Source organism: Alligator mississippiensis, chromosome 11, assembly GCF_030867095.1.
Source record: "Alligator mississippiensis isolate rAllMis1 chromosome 11, rAllMis1, whole genome shotgun sequence".
Taxonomy (NCBI): Eukaryota; Metazoa; Chordata; order Crocodylia; family Alligatoridae; genus Alligator; species Alligator mississippiensis.
Genome location: NC_081834.1, coordinates 4,157,143 through 4,184,908, shown reverse-complemented (window position 1 = coordinate 4,184,908; position 27,766 = coordinate 4,157,143). Strand labels below are relative to the sequence as shown.

The 27,766-nt window shown below is 44.7% G+C and overlaps 1 protein-coding gene across 1 annotated transcript in view; it reads left to right on the top strand.

Moving 5' to 3' along the window:
* SMAD3 (SMAD family member 3) overlaps positions 1 to 27,766 on the top strand; it is a 96,390-nt gene that overhangs the window by 50,818 nt on the left and 17,806 nt on the right. The window contains exons 2-5 of the mRNA XM_006270229.4: positions 19,824 to 20,017; positions 20,482 to 20,616; positions 21,659 to 21,733; positions 23,893 to 23,943. Of these exons, the coding sequence (XP_006270291.1) occupies positions 19,824 to 20,017; positions 20,482 to 20,616; positions 21,659 to 21,733; positions 23,893 to 23,943 (455 nt within the window). The remainder of the gene's footprint in view (positions 1 to 19,823; positions 20,018 to 20,481; positions 20,617 to 21,658; positions 21,734 to 23,892; positions 23,944 to 27,766) is intronic.

Genomic DNA, 27,766 nt, shown 5'->3' with positions numbered 1-27,766 from the left:
TTTAGTGCTGTGAGGAGGAGGAGGAGGTGCGACTGGTCATTCCCTGTGCATATTTTAGAGCTAGCAAGTTTGTTTCATGGAACTGTTTTTGAAGGTTGAGTGGGTGTGTGGACTAAAGGCTGAGTCACAGGGAGGAGGGGAAAGGGAAGCTGTCTTGACTTCTTAGACCAAATATTTGTGCAGGAGCTTGTCACTCTCTTGGCACTGTGTTCACTGTGTATTTCCATGGGACCCATTTCACTTAGCTCCTTTCTGCACTGCAAAGGTTACGGATGCACATACAGATAGGATCCCCTCTTGTACCTTTTAGCTGCCCACCTAGATGAATTATCTGATCTTGCAAAACTAGGTTGGGACAGCCCTGGGCTGTGTTTAGAGATGTGGGTAGGGAGTTGTCACGTCCAACAAAACCTGGGTGCTGATGGAAGTGGTGTTGGGAATTCAGTAGGAAGCACTCATCTCTGAGTCATTGCTGAAACAGGCACCAAGCAAGCGTGCTTTTCAGCTGGCCCGAATTGCTTGCTATGGTTATGTCTTCATGGGTCGTCTTGGCCTTTTTTGAGGAATTTCGTCCTGGGGAATTTGTTTTATGTCTGGCACCTCTTACTGCATTGAGTGGCTGTTCTTTCCTTTGTGCCCAGAAGTGCTGTGTAGTATTGCTCTGAGTTGTTAAACAGCTCCTTAACTGACTCCTGCTTGTCTCTTGTTCGTAGCTTGCTGTAGGATCTGCACTGCTGAAGGATGCTGTATCCTTTTGCCACTGTAGGGTCCCTTTTTGGCTAGATTTGAGACACAAAGGAAGGGCAGAACTATAGTGCTGTAGCCCAAGCGGTACTTGTTCTCTAGATAAACAGACCTCGTCTCCAAGACGGACAGCCCAGCATCTAGAAGTTGCCTGTGGGTTTGAGTTGTATGGGAACCTGTTTGCCGTGACTCTACAGAGGCATTAATGGCCTGTATTGCACTCTGGGTGGTGGAGATGCAGGGTGCGGGAGTAGTGGCTGACTGTCCACTGCTCAAGGAGCTGCCTCCTTTTTATGCTGCTGACATGTTGAGCAGCCAAACCCCCCACAGATTTCAGCAGCAAAAGATGGAGGTGACATTCCCCCAGCAGCAGTGAAGCATTGGCTGCTTCTCCTCCATTGCACACCACTGCCTCTTCTCTGTCCTCCCTGCAGTAAGGGGGATGCAGGGTATGGGGCGGGGGGGAGAGGGGTAAACAGGTAATGGGAGAGTGAGGGGAGCCCCCTGCCCCTTACTTAGGCACACTGAGGGCTCATGGCCCACTCACCCACCCATCATTAATCTACTGTGGCTCTGCCCAAACTTGGGAACTGATTAGAGGAATAGGAGAGAATGAGTCCTGCTCCACAACGCTCCCTTCTGTGCATGCCAGAACTTCCCTTGTTCAAGTTGCAGCAGGAGAAGTTGAGGTTGGATATTAGGAAAAAAAATTCTCACTAGGAGGGTAGTAAAGCACTGGAACAGGTTACCGAGAGAGGTGGTGGAAGCTCCATCCTTGGAAGTTTTCAAAACCTGGGTAGACGAGCTTTGGCTGGGATGATCTACTTGGGGGGGATGGTCCTGCTTGGGTTGGGCTAGGTGTGACCTCCCGAGATCAATTCCAACCTTGACTTTCTATGAGTAACTCCTTGGAGACTCCTTCGAGGTGTGCCTACTGTTCTGAGCCAGCTAAACTTTCCTGTGTGCCTGCTGCTATGGGCACAAAGGGAGGAGGACTAGAAAGAAACTGCAAAGGAAATGCCCACAACCTGGAGTTTTATTTATTGTAATTCAGCTGATACAGCTGCCAGTCTCCTTGACCGCCCAAGCGGGTGCTGTTTCCCATGGCATGCAGCTTTGCTCCCCTGCATCTCCCCACTCTGCCAGCACGACTGGGGATGATGCAAAGCTGGCTTGGAAATCAAAAGCAGCCTTAATATGCTCTAGCCTTTTCAGTACAAACTAATATTTACCAGGGAGTCTGCTTCCCTCTCCTCTCTGCCCAAAGCAAGTTCTCGAATTGGTCTTGGTTCAAACCTAGTATTGGAAGCCCTGGTCAGAAGTCTTTCTCCAGTGAGATCCAGACTGTTCAGTAATATTCTTTCAATTTAGCAGGGGAAAGACAGGTTAATGACAACAAAAAAGACGTTTTAAATGAACCTTCTTTATTTAAATGGGATTTTTGCTGCAGTTGATAGCTTCAGCTTTTCTCTTTGGATTCCTCATGGAAAACTTCAGAGAAATGTCTCATTTAGGAACAATTCGGCCTCTGGTGGCCTGCAGGGTGGCTGGGGTTTTTTTTTCTGCAATGTTTTTGTTTTCTTCTTTTTAATCTCCTCTTCCTTCAGTTCTTATTACTGTCAACATTTACATGAAAATTGGATGTTTTGTTTGCAAAGAGCCTGCGTCTTCCAGCTGCAGATTCCTGTTGCCTCCGCTGTGTGTAGTATCAGCTGGCTGCCATGGAGGTGACAAGGAAGACCCAGCCCCCCACGCCCCGCATGTGTGTGTATCATGCACACCGATCCTGTATGGATGATCACAATGGTGTAATTTGTTATTGATAAGTGTTTTAGGATAAATCTTATTCAAGCCTTTTCCTGTATCGGATGTTACTTAACTCAGAGATGGGCTTCAACGTTTCATCAGGCATCGTCGAATCATGTCACGGATGCTTGTGCAATATTCTTCTTTAGTCTGGCCAAGGGCTTCTTGCTCCTTTTGATCCTTTTCCTGGCAGTGAGGGAACTGGGATTTGGTTAGTGAAAGGAAATATTGCCCCCATAACTTTGTGTCTATGCTGTTAGGGGTTCCAGGAAATGGGAGCGTCTTGTGTGGGAGGTAGCAGAGAGGGTCACGCCATCCCCGTGGGAATTGTGACTGGAAGCTAGTTATGTTGATGTGGGTAAAACGATGCTTGCTTCTCCCTCACCCCCAAACTGGAATTCAGCCAGCGTAGCGGCTGCAGGAAGTGCACCAGCAGCAGGGTCTTTGCCATGGGAGTGCTGCTGAAGGGCCGTAGAGGATTTGGGCAGGGAGAGGACAGGCAGATACCGAGCCTCTGTGGATGGCACATCAAAAAGTGATCGTCTCCAGCGGTGCCTCTGCGAGAAACTCTTAGGCCCCCCGATGATCAGAATATAATACCTTTTGATCACCGGGAGGGTATCAAGAAAGGCATCCAGGAGGTGTACAGAGACTCTGGGCTTCTTCACAAAGAAACGTTGGGCTGGTTCAATGAGATGTAAGCTCCCATTGGCGGAAAAAGGAGAGCCTTCATTGCTTGGCAGAATATCAGCTCCAAACAGAAGCCAGCCACTTTTCGTCACATTAAAGCCAAGAGCTGGAGAATTCAAGGGGTGGGAGGATAAAGCAACAGAGATTCAAAAGTTTGCAAACAGCCACAATACGTAGTTTCTACCGAGCCAGCAAACCTTGCAGCCTCCCCGTTGCCTCCTGTGAGCAGCCCAGGCTCCGTGGTGTGTGGCAGGATCGCCATCCTTGTATCGAGGGACTGCCGAAGCCACTGGGTGCATGGCATCAGTGGTGGCACCTTCCTCCCCACCCCCTTGCATCCCTGGGTTTTTATTAAAGGGTGTACTGGTGAGGAGGGCAGCTTTGGTTTAGTGGACCCCCTCTAGCAGGGGAAACATTTGTAGGATGAAAAACCTCTCTCTGTATTTCCTGCCCCCCCGCCCCCCCCCCCATAGGGGTGACAGGACCCTCTATGCTGATGTTCCTTGTGTTTGGGTTCAACATTTAATATGCATTGGATGTGCTACAAAACCAGAAATAAAAGGTTGACTTGATGCCTTCACATGTTTTAATCTGTATTTTTGTCACCAAGTGAACAGCCGGTTTCATAAATGTATTGGAATGGAGGCTTTGGATGGCCAAATTGTACTGTAACATGTGGGTCACGGACTGAAGTATAAATTTAGGGCTATGTACAATCCATATAGCCCTCTGTTCCCAGCACAGCACAGCTTTCAGTGGAAAGTTTATACCTAGACAGCGGGTGAAGTTCTGAACAGAAAATCGGCTGCAGTGTTGCCATCCCAAGGTGTTACAAAAACCAGGAGATTTTAAAAAAGATTAATCTCTCTCCCATGTGTCAGGTATCCAGGTTGTAGCTGTATTGGTCTACAGACTAAAGGAATCAGACCTCATGGCACAAGTGATATCTTTTATTAGGCCAACTAGATATTTGCAACAAAAATTCTTTATTTGCAAGCTTTTGCACATAGGCACCCTTTTTCAGGCATAGGAGATAGCAAAGATATGCCTGAAGAAGGGTGCCTGTGCCCAAAAGCTTGCAAATAAAGATATATATTTTTTGCAAATATCTAGTTGGTCTAATAAAAGATCTCACCTCTGCCACGAGGTCTGATTCCATATCTCTCTTCACCTTTCTGAACTCTTAGCATGCACGCTGGTCACATTTTCATGCTTTTCCTTGCAGCTGTTAGGTGTGCAAACTTGGGCTCTGTGACAAAAGCTGAGGTTCTTGGGTGTGCCGAGAGCTCGACCGCTGGGCCTTACACAGGGGATGTGTCCCCAAGGGAAGGTGAACTGCGATCCAAACTTTGTTGTGGCCTTAAAAAATTTCTGTGTCGTTCCCCCCCCCCCCCCCCCGGCCCAGATTTCTTTTTGCTGGGGTAATTCTTCATGCTCTCCAGCTGGAGAAATTGTTGGGCTTTTCTTCCCACATGTTTTTAACACAATGTCTAGTTTAGGAAAGAGGAATTGAACTTCCAGAACTAGAATAATTTTCTCAGCTGTTAGGAGCTGCGGAGGGTAGGGCCTTGTCCTGCAGGTGCCTGGCAGGTCTGGTTCTGCAAGAGTATGAAGTACCTATCGTGACAGATAAACAGATTTACTTGAAGAAACGATGTTAGGTGGAGCCCAGATCACTTTGCCGATTTATTTATTTTTTCTTGAAAAAGCAGCTGTTGGGGGAACAAAGTCTGTTTCATTTGAATTTCTGTCCACTTGTGTGCTGCAAAAAAAACTTGGTTATTGGATAATTAGCTGATTTTAGTGACCCGACCCAATACAAATTTCCCTGTATAAGTACAATATATGAAGCTCTATCCTATTCCCCATGCCGTCTTTTATGTGCTTGCACTGTGCGTCTCCCAGTGATTTACCGTACACTTCAGAAGAGAAGCTTTGCTCATTACTCTGCATTGTACTTTGCCTAATATATTAGATTAAACATAAAGGTGTTTTTTTTAAGAAGCTTGTTATAGAACATGGTTATAAGAGAATTACAAAAAGTTTTGGGATTTTTCCCCCTCCATTTGTGGGTTTTGCACTTTAACTAGTAATTACAGACATGAAGGACTGTACAATATTAACTTTTGTGGGCTGTTAACGAGACGTTCCATCTTAATGCTGCTCTGATCCTTTTACACAGGGCACTTCTTACGTTTGTTTGTGAAACGAGATTTCTCTTGCGTTGATGGTGAGTCATAATTAAGGAAGTCAGAGCTATAAAATTAACACAACCCTCTTCCACTAGCCTTTTCACCTCTACACCAGACTTGCTTGCCACATGCACGCACTTTTTATTAACTCTTTGTGGAAACTTCAGGTCCTGTTTTGGTAGCGAACGAGAGGTAGTTGTTTGTCATCAGGCTTATCTGACCAGAGAGGAAAGTCTGTGAGAATCTCCTCTGTGATGCAGCGCAGTCTACACACGGGAAATGATTCATTCAGACCTGATTCATTAACAACTTGCAGGAGGCCAGAGTGGGCTGGTGGCTGGGAAAATGCAGTTGGGAACAAAAGTGGTGGTTAATTACTAGGGGAAAGCTGCTTAGAGCGAAGACTAAAGATCCTGTAGTAATGTTAGGTTTCTTCAAAGTTTTTTGCATTGTAGTGTATTGCCGTGGTCTGCTCCATGGGTGAATAATGCTGTAGACTCGAAAAGGATTATTTTCATGATTTAAGTTCTGTAGCTATGTCGGTGTTTATAGGATTAGGCCCCTTCCTTGTGATTAGTCAATCTGAATTATGTAAATTCTGTAAAGAATTGGACATCTAAGTTGTTTTAAGCCAAGTACCATAAAGCAAGTGAGGAAGATGGGAAAACTCAATGGGATTTAGGCTCCAAAGTGCCCAAGTTGCTTTTGAAAAGGGAGTTAAGGCAACTAGGAATTTTTTTTACCCCTCATCTGTCGTCTGGTTGGCAGGGGCAGGAGGGGGAAGGAAAGTTCAGCACAGATGTGACATTTTGAAATGAATTACTTTTCAAAGTACAGGCAAAGAAGTGACATTTCTTGCCCTTGTCATAAGGAAAATAACAGCAATAAAACTCAAGTGGCCTCAGCATAATCCAGCAGAAGATAATTAGCTGTTCTGCATACATTTTTAGTCATCTATTATAAAGCAGATGTGTTCTCTGCCTGGGACCACCAGATATGTTTCCATAAGAAATGCTGGATAAATGCCAGCCTGATAAAACACACACATTTGTCTGAGAAGTCAATTCTTGCTCTCAGTGTTTATATAACGTTTCCATTGGAGCCAGTGGGAATTGAACAACATGATAGGACAGTTTAGGACCTTTAAAGCTATTGTTTGCCAGCAGTAATACAGCTATCACCCTTACCCTCTCTTTTTAAACAAAACAAATGTCCTTGGAATAACAATTTATCCACTACACTTCTACTAAAAAAAGCAGTGATTTCTGTGATAAGGGAATATATACATACTGAAATTTTTTTTTGCTTTGAATTTCTTATGTCTTTATGAACAGTTGGTGTAAATTGTCACCGTTGAAGCTATGAGCCTGGGTCTGTTTGGAGTAGCCAGAACATTTTAGAGCCACATCTGCAGTTAACAGAAATCACTTATCACTTCATTGAAGTCGGTGGACAAATTGTGATGACTTTTATTGTGACTTAAAATCTGGTCCATGATTTTTATTAAATGGATAATGGAATTGTAAGAGTGCATTAGTCAGCCCTCCTTTGAACACTTCCATGTTGAAAGCACCGAATATTATTGCAAGATGATTTGAATTGTCTTAACGTGTTTTCCCCCCTTATGAAATTCCCCATCACGTACAAACACACATATCCATCAGGATGCCTGAAGCCTCTGAGTAAGGGAGGATTGGATGGGAACATGTACTTTCAGGAGTTTGTGACTGGAGCTAGACCTGTGATTGAGGGAGGAGGTAATGACACACTTTGGCTCCTTCAGTGAAGTGTTTTCAAAAAGGCACATGCCTTTGGAGGGACTGAAATGCTTACCTTGTCTAATTTTCCCCTCCCCAGACCCAAATACAAATAAACTTTAGAGGAATCTGGTTCAGAACTTAGCAAATAAACACGGTTGAAAAAATGAAGGGACTGTGGCTATTCAGAAACATCGCGCATCAAGTTAAGTTGTTAGAAAACCGTACAAAATGTCAGGCTGGCTGAGGGAAGTAGCCTTGCAAACTGGCTCGGTTTTTTGTATTCTCCAAAGCTGTTCTGGTCACAGTGTCCACAGTTGTCCCCCACTACCTGAGCTCAGTTTCTGTTCATGAAACCAAGGTAGACTTCTTAAATTATCACTGGCTAAACTTTTTTTTTTTCTTTTTGTTATTTGCAATAACAATTTCAGGAGCGTACTGCGTATGAACTTTCTTGATTCTGAATAATTGCATTTGTTCATGTGCGGGCCGGGCCCCGCTCCCGCCACCGCGCGCGGGTCGGGAGGGGCGATCCGCGGCCCGTCTTTCGCGCATGCGGGCTGTGGCCAGCAGCCCGGGCACACGGGGTCGGAGAGAGCTGGCAGCGAGCTAGAGTTAGTCACAAACACGTAGTGGTTGATTGAAAAGATTGTTTACTTACACCCAAAGATGGTATTGGTGTAGGCTGGACAGGTTTGCAGGCACAGCTCCCGCTTAGATCCTCGCTAGAGGACCATGACAAATTGGACTGCTCCCACGGAGTTGTTTAGGCTCCGCGGGTCCGGTTCGGTTGGGTTCGAAGGGTTCCCCGGAGTTGCTTAGGCTCCGCGGGTTCAAAGTTTACAGGAAAGGGATACGTCTGGGATTGCAAACGGCGACGGGGAGAGGCTAGAAGCGAAAGCTCCGTAGGTTCGGTTCTATTGCCTGCTTAGGGGAGGCGCGTTGGGTCCGCGAGGGTCCGCAGCACTTGGAGATCTTCACACAGAGTCTTTCTCTTCCTCCCTCCTCCTTTCTGTCCGACTTGGGCGGAAACTACCCAAGCCTTTTGTACGGCTAGCAAGCCAATAGCTAGCCGCCACGTGTGCCTACATTTGGAATTGGCCAATAATGTGGCACGAATCCAAATACAAATGGCGGGAACTCCCTTGCAACGTGCATCACTAGTATGCAAAAGAAATGCACCCTGCAAAGAAGCTACAATTTGGCGGGAAATCCCCTGTTGCAGCAGAGTTCTCTCTTGCAGCAGAGAACTCTGTCGTGCAAAGAAAGCTACAATCGGCGGGAAAATAATTTAGCGGTGCCGAAGCGCACACACAAACAAAAACCACAACTTTGGGTTGTGACATCCCCCCTTGCTGAGAGCATAGCTAAATTATGCCATACTCTTCTAGCAATCTAGAATTTTGTCGTAGTCATCAAGCGAGTAAATAAGCCAACAAACAAATACACAAACATAAAATTCGCTGTCCTGGGATTAAGTTACATAACACTCAAGAAATAATAACACAAACACATAGTCTGATTCATAACAAAATTGCACGATCAGGGCTTCAGTGGGCATCGTGGCGAGGTCATACATCTCCTCACTTTTCTCGGTGATGTCGTCCCTCTTAGGGCTCCTCTTTGCCACGCGCTCTGAATTCCGGATCTGTAAACAGAAAACTCTCAAAACAGATTAATAACCTTATTCAACAAACTTAAACAGTTTTAAACAATTTTCATGGCTCAATTAGACGAAATCGTCGAAGATTCATCAACTGGTTCTTCCAAATAACGGAAACCTAACTCATAAGCTAACTGCCATTGGCCTGCGTCCCCTAAAATCCGAAGCTGCCGTTTATTAAGTCTGGAACGCTGTAGGAGAAATCCAAACATGTGTCACTCCTCTAGGGTTCTCGGTGGCAGTGGTGGGAGATCGGATCCACGTTGTCTGGTGCCTTGAGGCCTGGCCGGGTGTTGACAGTCCCGATCAAAAGACAGTCTTGGCTCCATCAGGATACGCAGTCTTGGCAACTGACAAAGAAGATTACTCACGGGTTGGTTCACCATTGGACTGGGCAGAATCCGAAGGACGACGATGTTCTTTTGTCCGTAGATCTCGAGGCAACTGTCTAGGCTGTGAGAGGTTAGTGGAACGGTTCCAGGATCTCGCAAATGACGGTGAGGCCATGGTCTTATTCGCTGGAGTGATGTCAGTCCCAGCGCACATGCTCTCGGGTTCCAAGCACAATACGAGACGCCAATCGTTGCCAGCATAAGGTGATCTGCGCCGACATATTCTGGCCGTCCTGCATGCCACACGTGGGCCTTTTGACTAATCAGTCCTGCAACAAGCGCTGGCAGTGGAATAGGCCAGTGAGTATTACACGTTATCATGTCGATGTCGGTGACATGTCCTCTACTCCACGAAGCTTGTCTGACTAAGAAGCTTGCTTCTTCCTGGTTCAGCAGGTCGGATCCAAGTTCCACGACTAAACGTCCTAACCATACAGCTAGAGTCTCTTCAGGTTGAATTCTTGATGCTCTACACAAATCCTGCAACTCAGTTCTGGTGCGAGCATAATAGGTAGTAGCAACTCGGTTAGTTGTTGTTGTAGAACAAGCTGCTCCTTCGGGAGTTGATGCTGTCAGAGGCTGAACTGCTGCCGCGGGGGTTACTGCTGCTGTTATTGCTTCAGGCAGGAGGGGCGGATGCTCTCCTCCGCTTGACTCTCTCCTTCGTGGGCAGGAAGGTGTGGTCGGCAGAGACGTCGCTGCGTCGCTAGGCGAGGTTGCTGGCGACGACGCTGCGTCGATGGGCGGAGTCGCTGACTGAACTCTCGCGGGTTCGTCAGAAGCTCCACCCTTCTTTTCCGGTTCTTCCACGCCGTCTCCCTCTTGCTCGGCGCCATCTTGGACTGGCGTTTCAGGCTCCTTTTTCTCAGCTGCTTCTTTGACCGATCGGATCGCCATCTGCAGCTGGGTTTTCAAACTTAAGTTTTTTTGCATTAAATCCATTATAGTACGAAAAATTGCACTGCCTTCTCCCCCCTTGTCGTACCGCAAGGCCACTCTTTCATTCGCGGGGCACTCCTCCATCTCCAGGTCTTCGCAGAGCTTGGATGGAAGCTCGCGACCCCGTAATCTAGACATTATCATACCCGGGGGGAACCGGCCGATTGGCTCCGGTTCTTCACTCTCCCGAGCATATCGTAGGCATCGGGCACACTCCTGGGTGAAAGTCGGGTTCGTTTCGCCCGCCGGGTTGGGTTCGGCCCTAAACTAGCACGTTAAATCTGACACTGCTTTTTTGGGTACATTGGGAATATAGGCTCATGCCCCTAGAGTACTTCCCTCCCATATTGCTGTTTAAAGCAAAGAAAGTTGGAGAAATATGAGAAATGGTGTAGTTAATACATGACCATAGACCTTAGGAAAGGAACCGGAGTTTATCTGCTATCTGATGTTCTGCATTGGTGGCATAAGGGGACAAAGTGGCACAAATGGCGGAGATTAATTACAGCACTGAGGACAAGAGAGTAGGCTCTAACTTTTGGGTGTTGAAATGAGCCAAATCTATCCACAGCCTTAGAGAGAATTAAATTAAGAATGGCTGAGGACATCAGTGTGGAAGGCAATTGGGTGAAGCTAACATCTGCATAGCACAAGACAAATAGAGGGAGACTTAAAGAAGCAACAATGGACAGACAGTTTATGGTAAACCAATAAAACATACTCATGTCTGAATCTGAAATTAGACATTGAAAAGTATAGTCTCAAGACACCTGCTTAAGAGTTTAGCATTACTGGAATCTTAATAAATGAGTCATGCTGTCATAATCTGATCCTGACATCACCTCTCTGTGCTGTGCTTCAGCTTTTGACCAGAAAAAACAAGAAGCAAGGGTAATGAAGACTGAGAAATGTAACTAGGCTGTCAGATCAGATATAGAAAGGATGGATATCTGTCTGCAAGCTGTGAGCAAATGAGTTTTGTTCCGGGAGTTTTGTGGGACCAGAGACATTTGGGATTTCCTTTCCTGCCTTCAAAATATTTGCCTCTGCTACTGCAAACCATGGGCATTAGCACGAACAGGAGTTTGTGATCCACTGTCTTTGACCTTGTGCTCACATTTAACCACTTGCACAGCAGTAAGCCTCAAAGATTCAGTGCCCCCCTGCACGGGCTCCAGATGGACTGGTTTTGCTGCTCTTTGTGAGTAATTTGAGGAGACAGCCAGTTTAGAGATGCCGTGTACCTCAAGTTAATTAACATCAACAAGATATGAGTAATGGAGTATTTGACCCAAAGGTATATTTTCGGATTCAGAGGGAGAGGGCAGTGGCAAGAGCAAGAGGTGCTGACATGAGGCATGTTTACCAGTATAAAATCACAGTGAAGGTAGTGTGCGAGTGGTGTGGATAGCATGGGGGATACGGGACTCCTTAGACCAGTGGTTCTCAGCCTTTAGACTCCAAGCACTGTGTGGAAAATGCCAGCTCTTAGTTTTCACCCATTTTTATTTTAACCGCACAAAAACAATAGAGCACGTTTTCTGTTGCAAAGAACAGAATTTCAAGTGGGAATCCATGCTATTTATCTTGAGAATCATATTTGCACACCTAACCGTGCCCATGTTGTGTGGCATCCTTGAAAGGATCTCAAAGCACCTTGGTTGAGAATCACTGCCTTAGATCTAATACTGGGCCTGCCCTGGGGAAAATCACTTGGCCTTCATTGCCTTGGGGTAGTAAATACTTATCTGCCCCACAGAGATATGTAGAGGATTAATTACAGGTTAGTTCTTTTTGTCTTCTGGTATTTGCTATAGTGCTATGTAGAAGTAGTATTCATTATTAGATCCCTATATGTTGTTGTGGTGATGTATAATGTGGGCCTCAACTGGATGTTATTACTCCTATTTCTAGAAATTGAGTAATTGCATTGTTAAGCTGAATCAGATACTGGAAAATGTAGAGATGTTGAACAAATTGAGGGGAAAGAGATGGCAAGGGATCAGCTTTTGAATTACAAATGTGCTGCAAGGATCTTTTTTTTTTTTTTTTTTATTCAATGTTGTTCATTTGGCCAGGATTCAGGGAAAGTTGAGATTTCATCCAACTTCTTTGTGAAGCCCTGTGGATATTTCAGTTCTCTGCAAACAAGAGCCAGATTTTTCTGCACGAATAAATGCTTACTTTCCTGGAGTCCACCAGATGCAGGGCCAGTAAAACTACTTATCACGTTCTGTGCTTAGAAAAACACAACCTGTAGACATAATTCTTAGTAATGGTGTATTTTAAAAGCATACTGGCAAAGCATTTGTCATAATTTTATAAACCAGCTTCTGCTCACTTTTTTTCTCTAATAAGAACTCTTGAAAGCTTGGGGCTTACATAGTTTTTCTTCCCGGCTTTTTGTTTGTTTGTAAATAAATTCCTCTTCCCCCTTCATTGCATGTGCACATCAGTTTGTTATTGTACAGCTCAGCAGTTGGGTCTGGATTGTATTTATTTATTCCAAAAGCATTGCAACTTTTGGTACTTCTGGGAGACGCAGGCAGTAGATGTAAAAGTGGCATGGACTTTGCAAACAGAAGTGTATGAATATATTGTTGTGGAGGGGGAGCTGTAGTGCAGGAACAATTCCAGCTCTCTGTGAATTTTGGACTTCCAACATTGACACACATACTTTTACTATCTTAGCAATGCTGCTGCACTTTTTTTATAGTATTAACCCCCTACTGACCTTAAACTTACATATGCTTTAGAGGGTCTGAATTTTTGAGCAGCAATTGCAGAATAGATGTTTGGAAGAAAGGCCCTGAACACTCACACACTGACTCACTGACTCACTCTCTCTCTCTCTCTCTCTCTCTCTCTCTCTCTCTCTCTCTCTGAAAATGCTAAATAATGTAAAGAGAGAAGAACTCTGTTCCAACATCCGCAAAGTGTGATCCCTCTTTTTGGTGTGTGAGCACCCTCAGTCGTCATCAATTCAGTGGGATCAGATGTATTCAGCATCTTTCAAGTAACAGCATAGTTTTAATAGCACAATCACGTTGTACATGTTAGACCTCCAAGCCAAACTGTTATTGTGTAGTACCACTGTTCTGTATTTACTGATCGTGGTTTGCAGAATTAATTTCTCTAGTCAGCAGAAAATGGTAGCAGGTTGTTAAAAATATATTACTCTGGTAAATATTTCAGTTTACCACCAAACTTCACTACTGCCCCTTGCTCTTTGGTCAAGGTCTGGATTAACGGTTTCTTGTGTCCAGTAGGTTTTCCCATTTTTATAACAAAAAGTAAATCTTAACAATGTAAAACTATATATTCATCCTCATTTAGGCAATTGTATCTGTGGTCTTGATGGCACTGTATGCTGTTTTGCAAATGTCCGGGTTTTCTTGTTACATTCTGGAAGCTAGGTGTCATTCTTCTCGCTTCATGTTTTGCTGCTTTGATTGATTATAGTATGACTGACATGCTTATGAAGAGACACCTTCATTTTCTTCTTGGTCATTCTCAAGTTCACGTGACCTACCTCTATGCATTCTCATTTTGCTGCCTCCAAATACATGCTGGTTATGAAAGGTAAACCCAGAGGGTTGTTCTGGAGCGACAGCCTGGAATAACCACACAAGACTCCACATTTAACATGTCTGCATTGTAAAAGAGTGTTCTTTCCACATCCTTTGCTGCCTACTCCTACCACACAATTTTGGGACATTTTACAGGCTTGACTGCAGCCAGTGGAAGGAAACGTAGTTTCCAGCCACAGGAAATAGTGCTGCTGTTGGAGCGGAGTCATCCAGCATTCCAGCCTTGCATAAGGAGCTCGGGCACCGAAAGATCCTGTCAAGTAGCCATGGGTGTGGAGCAGTCTCCCTGCTAGCAATAAGTCGATCATGAATACTCAGCTCCACACAGGCTGGTTAAACGAAAGGTGAAGGAGCAGCTGAAGAGAGGGCTGGGAAGGACACTTGTCTCTGCCTCAACCAAAAATATGGTGTGGCGACAAGGACGGCTGTGTGTGAGCTTTTTTTGGGGATGCCCAGATCCTGTTAACTTCAATTCGAATCTGATGTCTGGATCCCGTAGGGAGATTTGGGAAATCTCAGTGTGAGTTCAGGTTACAGTCCTGAAAATAGTTGGGTACAGGTGCAGGGGAGTTCGGTGTTTGTCACCTGGTCTCTCGGAGACCTATGGTGTGTGTGTGTGCTAGAGACACACCTGCTTGCTCAGGTTGCCACTGAACTTCTTTTGAGGGTGGTGCTTAGGAATCGGGGATCTTGGCTGTAGCTGTATTCGTCTAAGCACAATGTGTAGACCTTAGTGCTTAGACCAATACGGCTACAGCCAAGATCCCTGAAACATGGAAGATATTGCAATTTGCCATTTAAAATGGAAACGTCACAATGTGAAAAAGAAGGACGCCAAATGCAACAGCCTGGACTAAATACTACTAACATTGGGCTTAAGGCCCCTACCACCTGTCTGCTACCTGATACTTCCAGGTAACCTGCCTGCCTTTGTCTCTGCAACTTCTCTTCATTTGCATTTCGCACAGAACAACTTTCCAAAACTGGCTTTTTTGATGCTGGAGAGATTTCTAACCATCTTTAATTTCTCTCACCACTTTCAAGTCCTTTTTTTGCCTGAAGAAGGAGACGCGTGTCCGAAAACTTGCAAATAACAACTTTTTTGCAACTGTTTAGTTGGTCTAATAAAAGATATTGCCTCTACCCAAAGAGTGTGCTGTTCTTAGGAATCTGCATTCCAGTTGCTGTGTCTGTTCTGGTGCTTCGATGTACAAACTTATGTCCATATTTACCAAGCAGAATATAAAGCTCCTCCTTAGTCCTAGCCCAGGAGTGTCTCAAGCGCAGGATTCCTGTGCTCAAAGCATTAAACGATCAAGTATAAGGCCGAAAAGGATTGTGTCGCTGCAGTGAAAGGTTCCACAAGTTTCTCTCTTTCTAGCAAGTGACATTTGCTCCTGCTAGGCAACATAAGGTGTTTCTTCCAACCCTTTTATAGAAAGGAATGTCTTCCAGAAGGCATATAAAGATGCTTTAGGAAGGCTTCAGTCCTGGGAAGAGAGTAAGACTGGAAAAAGACTCTCGGAAAGAGCAGGTGGTGCCACAGGAGGTTAGAAAGCCTAACGATCCTAATCCCCTGCCATTGCTCCATCTGGGTCATGAGCTTAATCACGTTTTGTACCCAGCTGTGTTGCTCAGCACCGGGTCTCTTCTCCAACGGCATTGGAGAGGACGCAGTCCTGTGCTCCATCCTTCTTTGTTTGGTAGTAAGTCTTGCCACTCTCCCATCTTGCAGGGACCTTGTCTTCATATTTGCACAGTGCTTAGCACATCGCTGGGAACAAATGCTTAACTGGAGGACAAAGAAAATGCAAGCCAAGCATGCACTGAGGATGTTTTCCTTTTGTATGAGTAACTGGGCCCAATGTAGCAATGCTTCAGTTGAATGAACAGTGGTTTGGAGCACTAAATGACATGCAGGACAGATTGCAGTGGAGAACGAAACAGTGTATTTACAGTCTAGCGAGCTCCTTAGTCACAAGAACGTAGGAATTGCTGCACTGGGTCAGCACACTCGCCCATCCAGTCTGGTATCCTGTCTCAGGCAGTGGCCAGTATCAGCAGCTTTGGAGGAAATATGCCAAGGGGGTTGAGATGGGGCAACCAAAAAAAGCAACCCTGCCCTGTCGCTCAGTTGGCATTCTTCCCCAGCAGACGCCGGTGGGTAGCTTCATCTTAGATCCCTTGGCAGAGACGCCTGAGGGATTTCACAACACTGAAAACATGATTAGCCCATGAAGAATTGTTGCGTTTCCCCCATCTTGTTTTCACCATAATATTACTTCAAAAATGCTCCAGCCTGTTGTTTTAAAAGGTTTTTTTCTTTGGCCAGTTTATCTTTCCTGTTGCATAAATAGCATTCCTGCTGGAAGCAGTTGCAGATACCATAAGCAGCGCCTTTTCTACAATGTATGCAATATCAATGAGGAATGGTATGTAGCTGCAAAGGTCAGTGAATCATATTGTGACTTAACTTGTTCTTTCATGTAGTTACTGTGTGCCCCAATTTGGGGGTTTGACCAGTCTAGAGGGTTACTAAGCGCTGGCTTTGTGTTTCTAATTGCTGACTCCAGCAAGGATAAAGCCACCTTCATGCGGTCCGCTACTTGCTCTTTTAGCCTTGGCAGCAAGAGCTCTAGTGCATTTTGGTGCTGAGAACAAGTGCAATCCCTCTAACGGCCATTTGTGCTTGTGTGCATATGTGCCACACGAGAAAATGTGATGGTCCATGTACGGGTTCGGGATACTTGATTAACGGGAGTCTGGGCTTCCCAGTGCATGTTCTGCCCCAGCTGGAACATGACTACTGCAGGTGGCTGCCTTTGGGGTACTTGGGAGAAGCAGCAGGTTCTGGCAGGCTTTCTGGATTTGTGCTGGCTGTTGTGGGGTGTTTGGTATCTCCTGTGAAAGTTTGCTTATGTTCTTGCACAACATTTAGGAAATGAGTGAGAGATGTGCGCACACTCCGCTGACTCGTCCCCCCTGCTCCCCTTTGTAGTTACCCCATGTCGTTTATCATCTGTACATGGAACGGTAGGCAGAGAGTGACTTGCCATCCACCTTCATGACGAAATTTTCTGGTAGATAGTCTCCCATATTGTGTCCAATGTGTAGGAGAAAGATCTGTGCTCACCAGTTATTCCAAGGTCATGAGCTCTCTGTGCTAGACTGTCTCCTCTCCTTTGCAGATTTGCCAAGAAGCTAAGACATATGAGGAAACAGACCTATTAACTTTTGCCTTCATCTTGTACTGTAGACTGCTATTAATGTCAATCTATATCTGTCTGTGCTGCTGTAATACCCGAAATTGCAACAGTGATTGGGAATTGTTGGAAGACATGCCAGGATTATGCTCTGTATGGAACTAGGACAGTTATAATTGACATCGCTTTCCCCCTTCTGCTTTTGCCCTTGTCCAGATGTAGCAAATTACACTAAATAATGTTGTGTCCTTCACAGTGGACATTGACTTCTCCTTTTGTAGTCCTGACAACATATAAAAGAAAGGGAAATGAAATGGTGATCTTGTTTCATTTCTCATTACATGAAACAGGACTTGTCTCTGGTTAAGATTACAAACTCACATCAGAAGGATTGTTTACAACCTTTGGATATTTTCGTGAAGCTTTTTCACATCAACAAGTTGATGGACTCTTATCTTGGTCTTGCTGAAATCAGTGCCAAAACTCCCACTTTTCTCAATGGGAGAACACCAGGCCCACTTACTTTAGGTAATGCAGTCAGCTGAACTGATTTATTCTTGATTAAACCCCCTTTGAAATAACTGCCTTCCCTCACCTTTCCAACACACCTGAATCCCATCGTACTCGCTAGTCACTTGCTCTTCTGATGGTCTGTTTTACTGTGAGATGTTTTCTTCCTGCTGCTGCTTCTGCCTGAGAAGAGACTTGAAAAGTATGCTAGATATTCAGCTGCTCGACCGCCCCTTCACAGAAAAATCTGGAGTTGGGATACGCCCCAAATCTATTTTTGCATGTAGAGAATGTGTGACCTGTAAATAATAAGGTGTAATACAAAGTATGTGCATTCTGTAAATAATACCTGTTGCCTATAAGTTCTATTTTAGGACGGTAACATCATCATGGATCTTTTATAACCTTCAAAAGCAAGATCCCCTGTGGTGGCACAGATTCTTTATCAGCTTTACACAATTACATGGCATCCATCAGTTCTTCTGCTCAGGTTTGCCATCAGTTACAGCTAGTATCAATCATCTTGTACACCTTTGTGTAACAATATTTACAAGGGGTGTGCAAAGGATAAGATTGCTGCAGGTTGTTTCACTGCTACTGGGAAAAGTCTCTTTTTGGGCTACCTCTCTAAATCTTTTGGCTTTGCTGTCAAACCAAAAAAGTTTGATTGAACCAAATTTTAAATGTACTTTTTAGGGGGGTTTCATTGTTGTTGAGAACAAAAATAAAAAGTTCTGTGCAGTGAATGCAATGTGCACAGAACCAAAACATTGCTCCAGGTGTTCTTCAGTCCTTCCTTTCTTTGAGTTTCTTAACTTCCACGAAAGAGCCTGGGATACCATCTCTCCTTATACCCAATAGCTCCGGAGTTGGAGCACACAGGCAGAATGTGAGACCTGGATTCAGCTCCTTCTTCCGCCTGTGGGGATTTTGAAATCTCCCCCTCCCAGAAGAATGTCCTCATTGAAATACCATAGGGCAGCAGGGTCCCAGCACCCGACAGATTGAGCCCAAGTCTTCCAGTAGGGTTTCCATGAGGCTTGCAACCTCGCTTGCAAGTGCTGTGACCCTTGGCTTGGGACCCGCTGCCACGGGGCAGTCTGGGGTCGGGATGTTCTTGGTCTCACCTGTGGATGACTTTCCACTGTGTGAATGCCTGTTCACTGGAGCAGGGTCTGCAGCTCCTGTGCCCCACTTCTCAGGTGAGTGTCCTAACCCTCGGGCAAGAGAGTCCTTCCTTTCCACACTGTGTGACTAATGGCTGCAACGGGAGGGATTTGGATAGGTAGACCCACCTCTGGATACCTAGTCACTTGGTGAAAAATATTCTCTATTTTTGATCCCAGAATGTGTGAACAAATTGAGGTCCTTCCCTGTTCCTTTTTAGCTAGTGTAAAAAGCGTGCAATGACTTTCTTGTTGCTGTTTAAAGATAAGAGCACCCGTATGAATTTAGTTGTATTTCACAGCACTGTAGAGTGGAGTGATGGGGTTTAGTCTTGTTCTCTTGATGTGCATCTTTAGACACACTTCGCCCAATGGTGACTTGTTACTGTGCCATGCTTTAGTACTTCCTTCTGGAAGTACTAAACCACACTGCAGTAACTGCCCATACTGCGCCGTGCATGCAGCGCACGACTAATTTTCACCACTACTTCGACGTGGTGGTGCCGTAAAACAGAGGAACACGCTACTATGGCGAAGCAGCTACTGGTCACATGTAGACCCATGCTGCCATAGTGACACACCACGTCACCATAGTGCATCACTACAGTGACGTGTAGATGTGCCCACCATCTTTTACATGCGTAGGGCCAAATTCTTGGCTATCTGAAGGGACCCGTCAGTATGCATACCCCAAAACTCCATTAACACATGGTAGCCTCAGACAGGCAACAACCTCGTGTTCTTCTTGCCTCCACATCAGTTTATACTAGGACCATCATCAATTATCTGGGTCAAGACTGTTTATTAATAAGCCATTTTTGGGAAAGGGACCATGTGTAGCATGTTTCCTGGTGTCTAGGCCACATCCGGAATACTGTCCTGCATGCCATGTGGCAGAGGGTTTTGGAGAGTGGTTCGTCTGTGGATTTTGAGGGGGACCAGTCAATGCAGGACAGCAAACCGGTGCTTCCATTCTCCTGCTTCTGGCTGCAGTGTTCGGAGTTACTCTGTGCAGCACCTGTTCAAAATCTGGTCAATAAGCTGCTTTTATTTTTAGGTGTGTGCTGGTTTCACCCTGATTGTCCTTTGTTAGTCTCTTTTAACACTAAATGCCTCTAAAGTCAGATAAAGCAAAACAGCTATTATTATTGTCTCTGTTTTCTAAATGCAGATCACTAGATGGCCGGCTGCAGGTATCTCACCGGAAGGGGCTTCCCCACGTAATTTACTGCCGGTTGTGGCGGTGGCCAGACCTTCATAGCCACCACGAGCTGCGCGCCATGGAGATGTGCGAATATGCTTTTAACATGAAGAAGGATGAAGTTTGCGTGAATCCCTATCATTACCAGAGAGTGGAGACGCCAGGTATGGCAGGCACCATGCTTCTCGGTGCCAGTGCAGGAGTCTATTTGAGGGTTGCAGGATAAGATAAAAATAGCAAGAGTGGGGTTTTAAAACTAGAGTCACAACATACCTATTATTAATCACACCCCTGCTTATTGCGATGAAATAAGACCCAACTGGCCACTCTGTTAGAAGGAGTCAGCAGAACAGTCCTGGATTTCTGTGCAGTATGCTAGAACCTTAAACCCTGGTATCTTAACTTAGTATTTCCCATTCGAGTTTCCTAGTGCATCTCGTCTTTGCTGCATTGTGTCCATCTGTCTGATTCAGCAGTGCTTGGGGTTACATGCTTGCGTGAGAGGATTATTCAGAGGGTGGTTTTCTCCTTGGTTTCTAGGAATTCTGGTTGGATCTGTTTCAGGGGATATGCTGTAAACTTGCCGCTAGTGTCACTGTACTGCTCTGTTTTCTTTCCATGTGTACAGTTCTACCTCCAGTGCTGGTACCGAGGCATACAGAGATCCCAGCTGAGTTCCCGCTGTTGGATGATTATAGTCATTCCATTCCTGAGAACACTAACTTCCCAGTAGATTTTGAGCCACAAAGCAACTACATTCCAGGTATGGTATAGCTTCCATCTAGCAAACCGGGAGAATGCCAAGAGGACCTTTTGCACTGTAAATCAGATATATTGTTGTGCCCTGTGGGTTTAATAGTAGAAACCCAACACATTGACTGAACTTTGCCTGTTTTTTTGTGTTTTTTTTTAACTATTTTATCATTGCTCTCCTTACTTCCCAGTGTAACTGCATGCTGATCAATTATTATGTTCGGATCTGGAGACAGACAGACCCAGTTGCAAACCTTTGGTTTTCACCGCAGTGCCACATTAACCAGTGCTATTATCAGCAGCCTGTGACCAGGCCAGATTGAATGTACCTGATTGTGTGAACTCAAAAGCTAAGCAATCCCTGGGTCTGGCTGGTATTTGAATGGGAGACCACCTTGGGAATCTTGGGTGCTGTTGGCATACAAGCCAAGGAATTGTGGTCAAGCACTTGAAGAGTATTAGACCGCAGAAACCAAATGAGTGTGGAAAGACTTCCTGCAGCTCTGTCATCATGGCTGAGCTGGGGAACAGAAACGCCCAACAACAAAAATCAACAGTAAATGCAGGCACAGCTGTTAACATGGTTTCCATTCAGTTGTGCCTTGTCAGGGTCTCATGCTCAAAATATATTGTGCAGCCTAAAGCTGAGGGAACTTTCAGATAGGCCTTGTAGATTTGAATGAAATTTAGTTGTTCCAGATTTGGGTAAGTCTCTGTTAACCTTCCAAAAGGGATTAGTTCATCTAGTCATGTATCTGTGGAGTGAATATGTATATCCGTGACTGATCTACTGCTTGGTTGTAAGGACAATCCAAGCACATGCAATTCAGAGAAGAAAGAACGTGAAGAAAGAAATGTGACATTTTAATGTGAAATAAAAATGTCAAACTTTTTCTCTTGCATTTCTACTTGCATTGTGCTTCCCTTCCCCTCCCCTTCCCCTTATTTCCTAAGCAAAGAGCATCCTCAGTTTGCTGCGAATAGCAATTCAGATTTTTTTTCTGATTTCTGCCATCAAGTTAAATGAAAATTTGATCTCTTCATGCTTTTAGAGACACCGCCTCCAGGTTATCTGAGTGAGGATGGGGAAACCAGTGACCATCAGATGAATCCCAGTATGGATGCAGGTGGGTCATCTTTTGTCTTTGTTTAGCTTTTTGGGTCAAATCCTAAGGCACTCGCTCCGTTTCCAAGCCAGCAATGAGAGTTTTTGTTGCCTGAGATCCTGGGCCCTATGATTTTTCTTAATTAACATCTTATGTTGCTATATTTATTAAGTTATAACAAGTAGGGGGTTTTGGTTTCAGGATATTTTGGGTCCCGGCTTTTCTTTGGAGTGGTGAGGAGCAAGTTGGGGTTTGAGGCATTTTGCCATGGTGAAATACTTGCATTTGCAACAGAATTCAGACTGTGTCACTGCAGAGTGCTCCTAATGTTTGCTGGAGGGAGAGGTACCAGAAACTTGCATCCTCATGACATCTGCCTTTAGACAGTAGCAGGTGGGAGATTGGAACATGGGTTAGCTTGTATGTTATCAGGGGGATGGGGTGGAATGGGTAAGCGTGCACACGCATTATATGTCTAGTTAGTACTTTTTTGAAGGCATTTTTTATTCTGCAAGGTGTTTGCTTTTGCAAATGTTTAGTCAGGTGGCCTTGAATATTGGCCCATTCATGTTTACTTACATTAAGGAAACATTCTTAATTTTTCTATTGGATGCACCCTAGGAGAAGATGAAGCCTTATCTTTTCTCTGTTTCTGTGTACCATTTAAACAAATATTGTTGGCCTGTATGTGAAATAAGCAGCCTATAGAGTTAGTGCTTAGGTTATATAAATACAGTAGATTTACATATGTGACAGCATGATCCTACATCCTTTATTCATGGAGTGTCCTTGACCCGTGACATCTTGTTGGCTTCAGTGGGGTTACCTTGCGTATCAGAATTTTTGAATTGGAGCTTTTGTTTGTAAATGCCATACTTGAAAAGGAAAGATACTGTGTTTAAAATGATGGATGCCTTACAGAAAAAGTACGGAGGTGGGCAGCTTTCAAACAATTTCAAATACTGCACATAGCTCAATTTCTGGGTGTATCTAGGGCCAGAGACTGTATGTGGGATTCTGAAAGAGGAATGACAGTTTTATAGTCTTTTACCGTAATGATAGAGATGGAGGAAGGCAAGTGTTGGATTTGTTTGTCTAGATCAAACACGAACCTGTTGGCACAACCTAGTTCCTTGCATATGGTTATTGGTAATGTGGTTGACATCTGGAATGTATATAGGGCTTTTTGGGATGAGACACTGGAATAGAGTTGGCCTAGAAGATGCTATAAATACCCATTTTATGTCCAGCTGCTATATCTGGTGTCTGTCCCTTCCTGCCATTCCCTCAAATATCATGGGTTTTCTTTTTATGAAAACAGATTTTTAAAGTGCCAACAAGTACTGGAAGGCGGGGGTGAGGGGGGGCAGGATTTCAGTGGGGGCTGTGCAGCCTCTTCTTATATATACAAACCAGTTCATGTCTTGGAAACTTGTCTAGGATTTTTTTGCCTTCGACAAACCCTGGGCACTTTGCAAGCTGGATAAAATGATTGTATGACAAAGAACGTTTAGTGACCCACTTCTCTAGTGTCACCTGCATGGTTATTTACGCCAGTACTCTGTAGGTTCCAGTGTAGCCATGCTGATTTGGTAATGCTTTTGGCTCACTTTGCACTAATTTTACATTGGTGTGAATCAGTATGAGAGATGCTGGGAATATAAAATCAAGCTCTGGGGTGTCCCTTTTTGTGTGCTGCCATGATGGCACCTGTATTCATGGTACTTCTTTGTACAAGTGAAGCTGACATCTTCCCTGCCCAACCTGGGAGCTCTGGCAGATAAAGACTTAGGCAACTTACTCTTAGGTGCATCATATGCTGCATGACTTGATTTTGTGTGTCACATATAGGACTTGATTTTATATGCCACATGACTAGAGTCTAAGGGCTTTTACAAATAATAATTAGCCATTCAGCAATTTGCAAGTTTCCTAATTTCAGAATGAGGTCTAGCTGAGAGATGGGTTGCTTTAAGAATCCCTTATCCATGTCTCTTTCTTGTATGAAAATTAGGTTTAAGCAGCAAACAAAGATTCTCAGACATGAAAACCAAAAGAGACCTTGGTCTTCTGCTCTTCAGAACAAAAAAGCCCCCATGAGCTGCAAGCAGTAAATTTTCTGCATTTACTGTCTCCTGTGCAATCACCACACTAATCATTATATTCTCTTAATTTTTTAGGTTCTCCGAATTTATCTCCAAACCCTATGTCCCCAGCACACAACAATCTGGGTAAGCACGTGATCTTCAGAAACAGATATAATGGGCACAGGGGGGCGATTTATTGGTGAAGTTGTTGCATCATGATGTGGCACTTGTGCTAATTTTCTTTATAAAGTGACAAACTTGCAGAGACTCTATATAGTACAGAAATTGGGTTTTACTTATACATTTAAAAAAAAGGTGTGGATGAAGAGGCGGTACCAACGAGAATGAGTGAAGGGTTACAACAAAACCCCGATGGCGCGTTTACATAGGATTGCTATTAATATCCTGTTACTCTTTATTTTTAGTAAATGTCTTCTAGATCAATCTATCGCTTATAGAAAGCTACTCTCTACATTTTAGCTGTTTAAGTTTATCTAATGTATTTACCTGACCACTCTCATGATGGATATCTGAGCATCTTGTCATCTTTAACATTTGAAGCACCCTTTGAGGGAGGTACTGTTATGTCCAGATTTCTACAGGGAACTGGATGTGCAGGCACCCAATGGACATATTTATGTTTTAGAGCTGATCTGGGCAGTTGGCTACTGGGTTTGGGTGTGCTTTTTAGCTTAGCCAGAGTCCAAATCTGAGCATTTGGTAGCAAAGCTCTGTCCATGTTACTGTAACCTCATTGCTTTTGCAGTTGCCTCTGCATGTGTAGGGCAGTGATTCACCCAGGGTGTTGTGGCAGCCTGGGTTGCCTTGAGCTCCTTTCAAGGGTGCTGCTGGGTACCTTGCAGTGTTTAGCTCCGTTAGGTGTGCAAACATGATTCACAAGATAAACCCAGTGATTGCACATAGGAATCCACAGCGTTTATACTATTCTGACCTGTTGTGATCTTTCCGAGTTCTTTGCAACAGCGTTATTAGTAGTAGTAGGATATTTCTAATCCTAGTGAAAAACAAGTGACAACTAAACACTGACATTTTCTGAAGGGTTTCTTGAATCTAATGAGTTTGAGAACTACTGGTCTAAAGATGTGTGTCCCCTTGTTCTTTATGCTGAGAGGTTCCCAGATTTTCTTTCTGTTTTGTCAATTGGAGTAGGATCATCCGCACATGACTAATTCCCGTGTCCTCACTGCAAAGTGCATATGTTCTAGTTAAAGCTATCTCCAGCAAAGTGAGCAAGCCGGGCTTGAAAGCAAAAATAAGTTCTTGTTGGTTTGTATGTGCTTCTAATGAGGTTTTGGCAAGAACACATGTAGGGGTACAGCCCAAGAGCTGGCCCAAAGTTACTTGCCCCAAGTCACACAAAAACTTTGTGGTAGAAGAGGCTGAACCCTGGATCCTCTAGGTCAGTCCCTGGCTGATGTGTGGGGGGAGCTTGAAATGAGGAGAGCCTGGAGGGTGGGGGAGTTAACGGGGTGTTGAGTGATGGAGTTTGGGAGAGTACGTGGAGGGGAACGGCAGTGAGAGGAGGGTGAGAAGTAAGGAACAGTAGGACAAAAGCCGGTGGCACAACAAAATGCCTGAAAGGAGAGTGGCAGATGGTAGAGATGAAGCCACACTGATTGAGGTGATTAGTGGGACTCCAAAACGAGGCACTTGTTTTGACTCGGTCCTGCACTTAGATGTAGTGCCTACCCTGAGGAACTTGGAGCTGAATGATGGCAGTCCCTCTGCATGGGTTCAGAGAGTGGGTCTGGGGACCCACCACGTTGCTGATGGAAGACTAGTTTGCTTTTGTGCCTCCCTGTGCTATCAGTCTGAAGCGGGAACGAACTGTGAGAACAGCTTTATTTCTTCTGGCCGCAGCGGCCATGCCCCTCAGTTTAGTTGAAGGCTCTGAGAGTGCAGAACAGAGCTTAGCAGTGGTTATATAATTCAACCTATAAACCAGAGATAGTTAAAAGAATAAATGAGAGGAAAAACAGAGGTAGACAGAATGGCTGTATGGGCAGTGGGGCATTCAGTCTCTGAAACGATCTTTGTAGGTTTTGCAATATGTTTTCCCTACCTGTACAACTGTGCCCTTTAATTTTATGAGTCCAGACAGAGGGGGTGACCTTCCCATGTTGCTGGGCCACCCCATTAGATATTGCTTTTTGCATTCACAGCCCTGGCAGTCCGGGGGATCAGTTCTCTAAATGTTACTCTTAGTTGGTAGATATAGACCACTTGAGATTTACTCTTAAGCAGCAATAGCCATAAAACTTATATATGCCTGCAGCCCTGGCACCACTCCAGGTTTTGTCAAGTGTTGGCTGCCTTCTGGATGTCTTGGGGCTAGTCAAGTTAGTTTTTCGGCTTTTTTTTTTGTTTTTTTTTTTAAACAATGCAAGATGCACACGGGGTGCTGCTGAAATGCACTTTGCTGTAAGTGCTGAAGCTGGAGAGGAGAGCAGCGTGGCAGGCTCTTTTGTCTGAATCTCCGGTGTTAGTCGTGAGTCACTTGGAATTTCCAAAGGTTGTTATCAACACTTGAAAAAGCAGCACAGCAGAAACGATCTGGATTGCTGTTGATAGCAACTGCTTCACCTAAATTAGCAAGGAGCCTCTCAGAGACAGCCTGCAATGCACGTTCTTTCCAACAAAGGCACCGGTTATTAACACGTGCTGCTTGGCTGATCGGTCCGGAGAACGTCTAATGTGGTGTCTGGTGGCAGAGACTAAATAAGGGCAGCGGAGGCTTGTTAACCACAAGTAATCCCTTTGTAGTCTCTGGCGCTGGAGTCAGAACATTTTCTAACTTGAAGTCAACTTAAAGGGGAGCAGTTGTGGTTTGCAAGCCTAACGAACGGCCTTTGCTTTTTAAAAAGTCCTTACCTTCTGGATGTTTCCTAGTTCGAAAAAGAGAAATGTGCTCGGCCTGGGGTTCTGAGCTCCGAGCAAGCGTGAACTCTGACATCGGACGATCGACACTGACCACTGATCAACCTCCCGGCGATGGGAGGTTTGCTGCGCTCTGCTCCTTGTTGCATGGCCTCCCTGAAATGAGGAGCTGGTGGTGGTGGAGTCAATGACAATACAAGGCAGGGGTCTACTGGGCTGTAGGAGTTGAACTAGCCTTTTTCAGCACTGCGAGTGATGTCTCTAGAGCCAGGGAAAGGCATGTGAGTAGGTGAGGGCAAGCTTGCCATTACCCTTGCTGTTCCACTTAGGATAGAGGATTTCAGTGTTTGGGGTGACCTTTCTCCAGCACGTTTATTATTATTATCGTTATTGTTATTATTATAATCTGTGCAGAAATAAAACCCTGACACTCCCGTGGGCCAGAGTAGCTCCTCGCCTGGTTGCTGCGCTGGGGTGGAACAGGTTGCACCTTGCAGTTAGTTGTGAAACTTGTGGTTGTATCGTTAAAAAGAAATTCTGTGGAGTTTCAGTAGTAGGTTTATTTAAATAAAAACTGTTGACAGTTTGAGAGAAAGAGAGAGTATTCTGCTGGCCAAACTTGAGGCCTCCTATTCCAGTACTGTATTTCAATAAACCAGTTAGAACAGTAGGAAGTATACTAATATTTCCATGTAAACCTAAGACTTGACTATAACACGGGACAGATATTGTTGGGGAACTTCAAGGTCGCTTTTATCCTTGCAGATACAAAATATGCCACAGGGTGACAGGTTGGAAATCATTTTCTTTCTCACTCTGATGAATGGTCTATCACCTTTACTGCTTTGGAGTTGGTTTGAAAGGATTCCCCTTTTGTTCCAGAACTTAGCCTCCTTTTGCTCCAAAATTCAAGCACGTGAATTTAGTGGAACTTATATATAACAAGTAATCTCATTTGTGTTTCTTAAACTAACCAAAAAAGGAGGAAAAAGCCCCACGGGAGCCAGTTCTATGTGGACATTCAGAAAGAGGTCAGCGAGTTTCTCCTGTCAAAGGGCCAGGCTTGGGT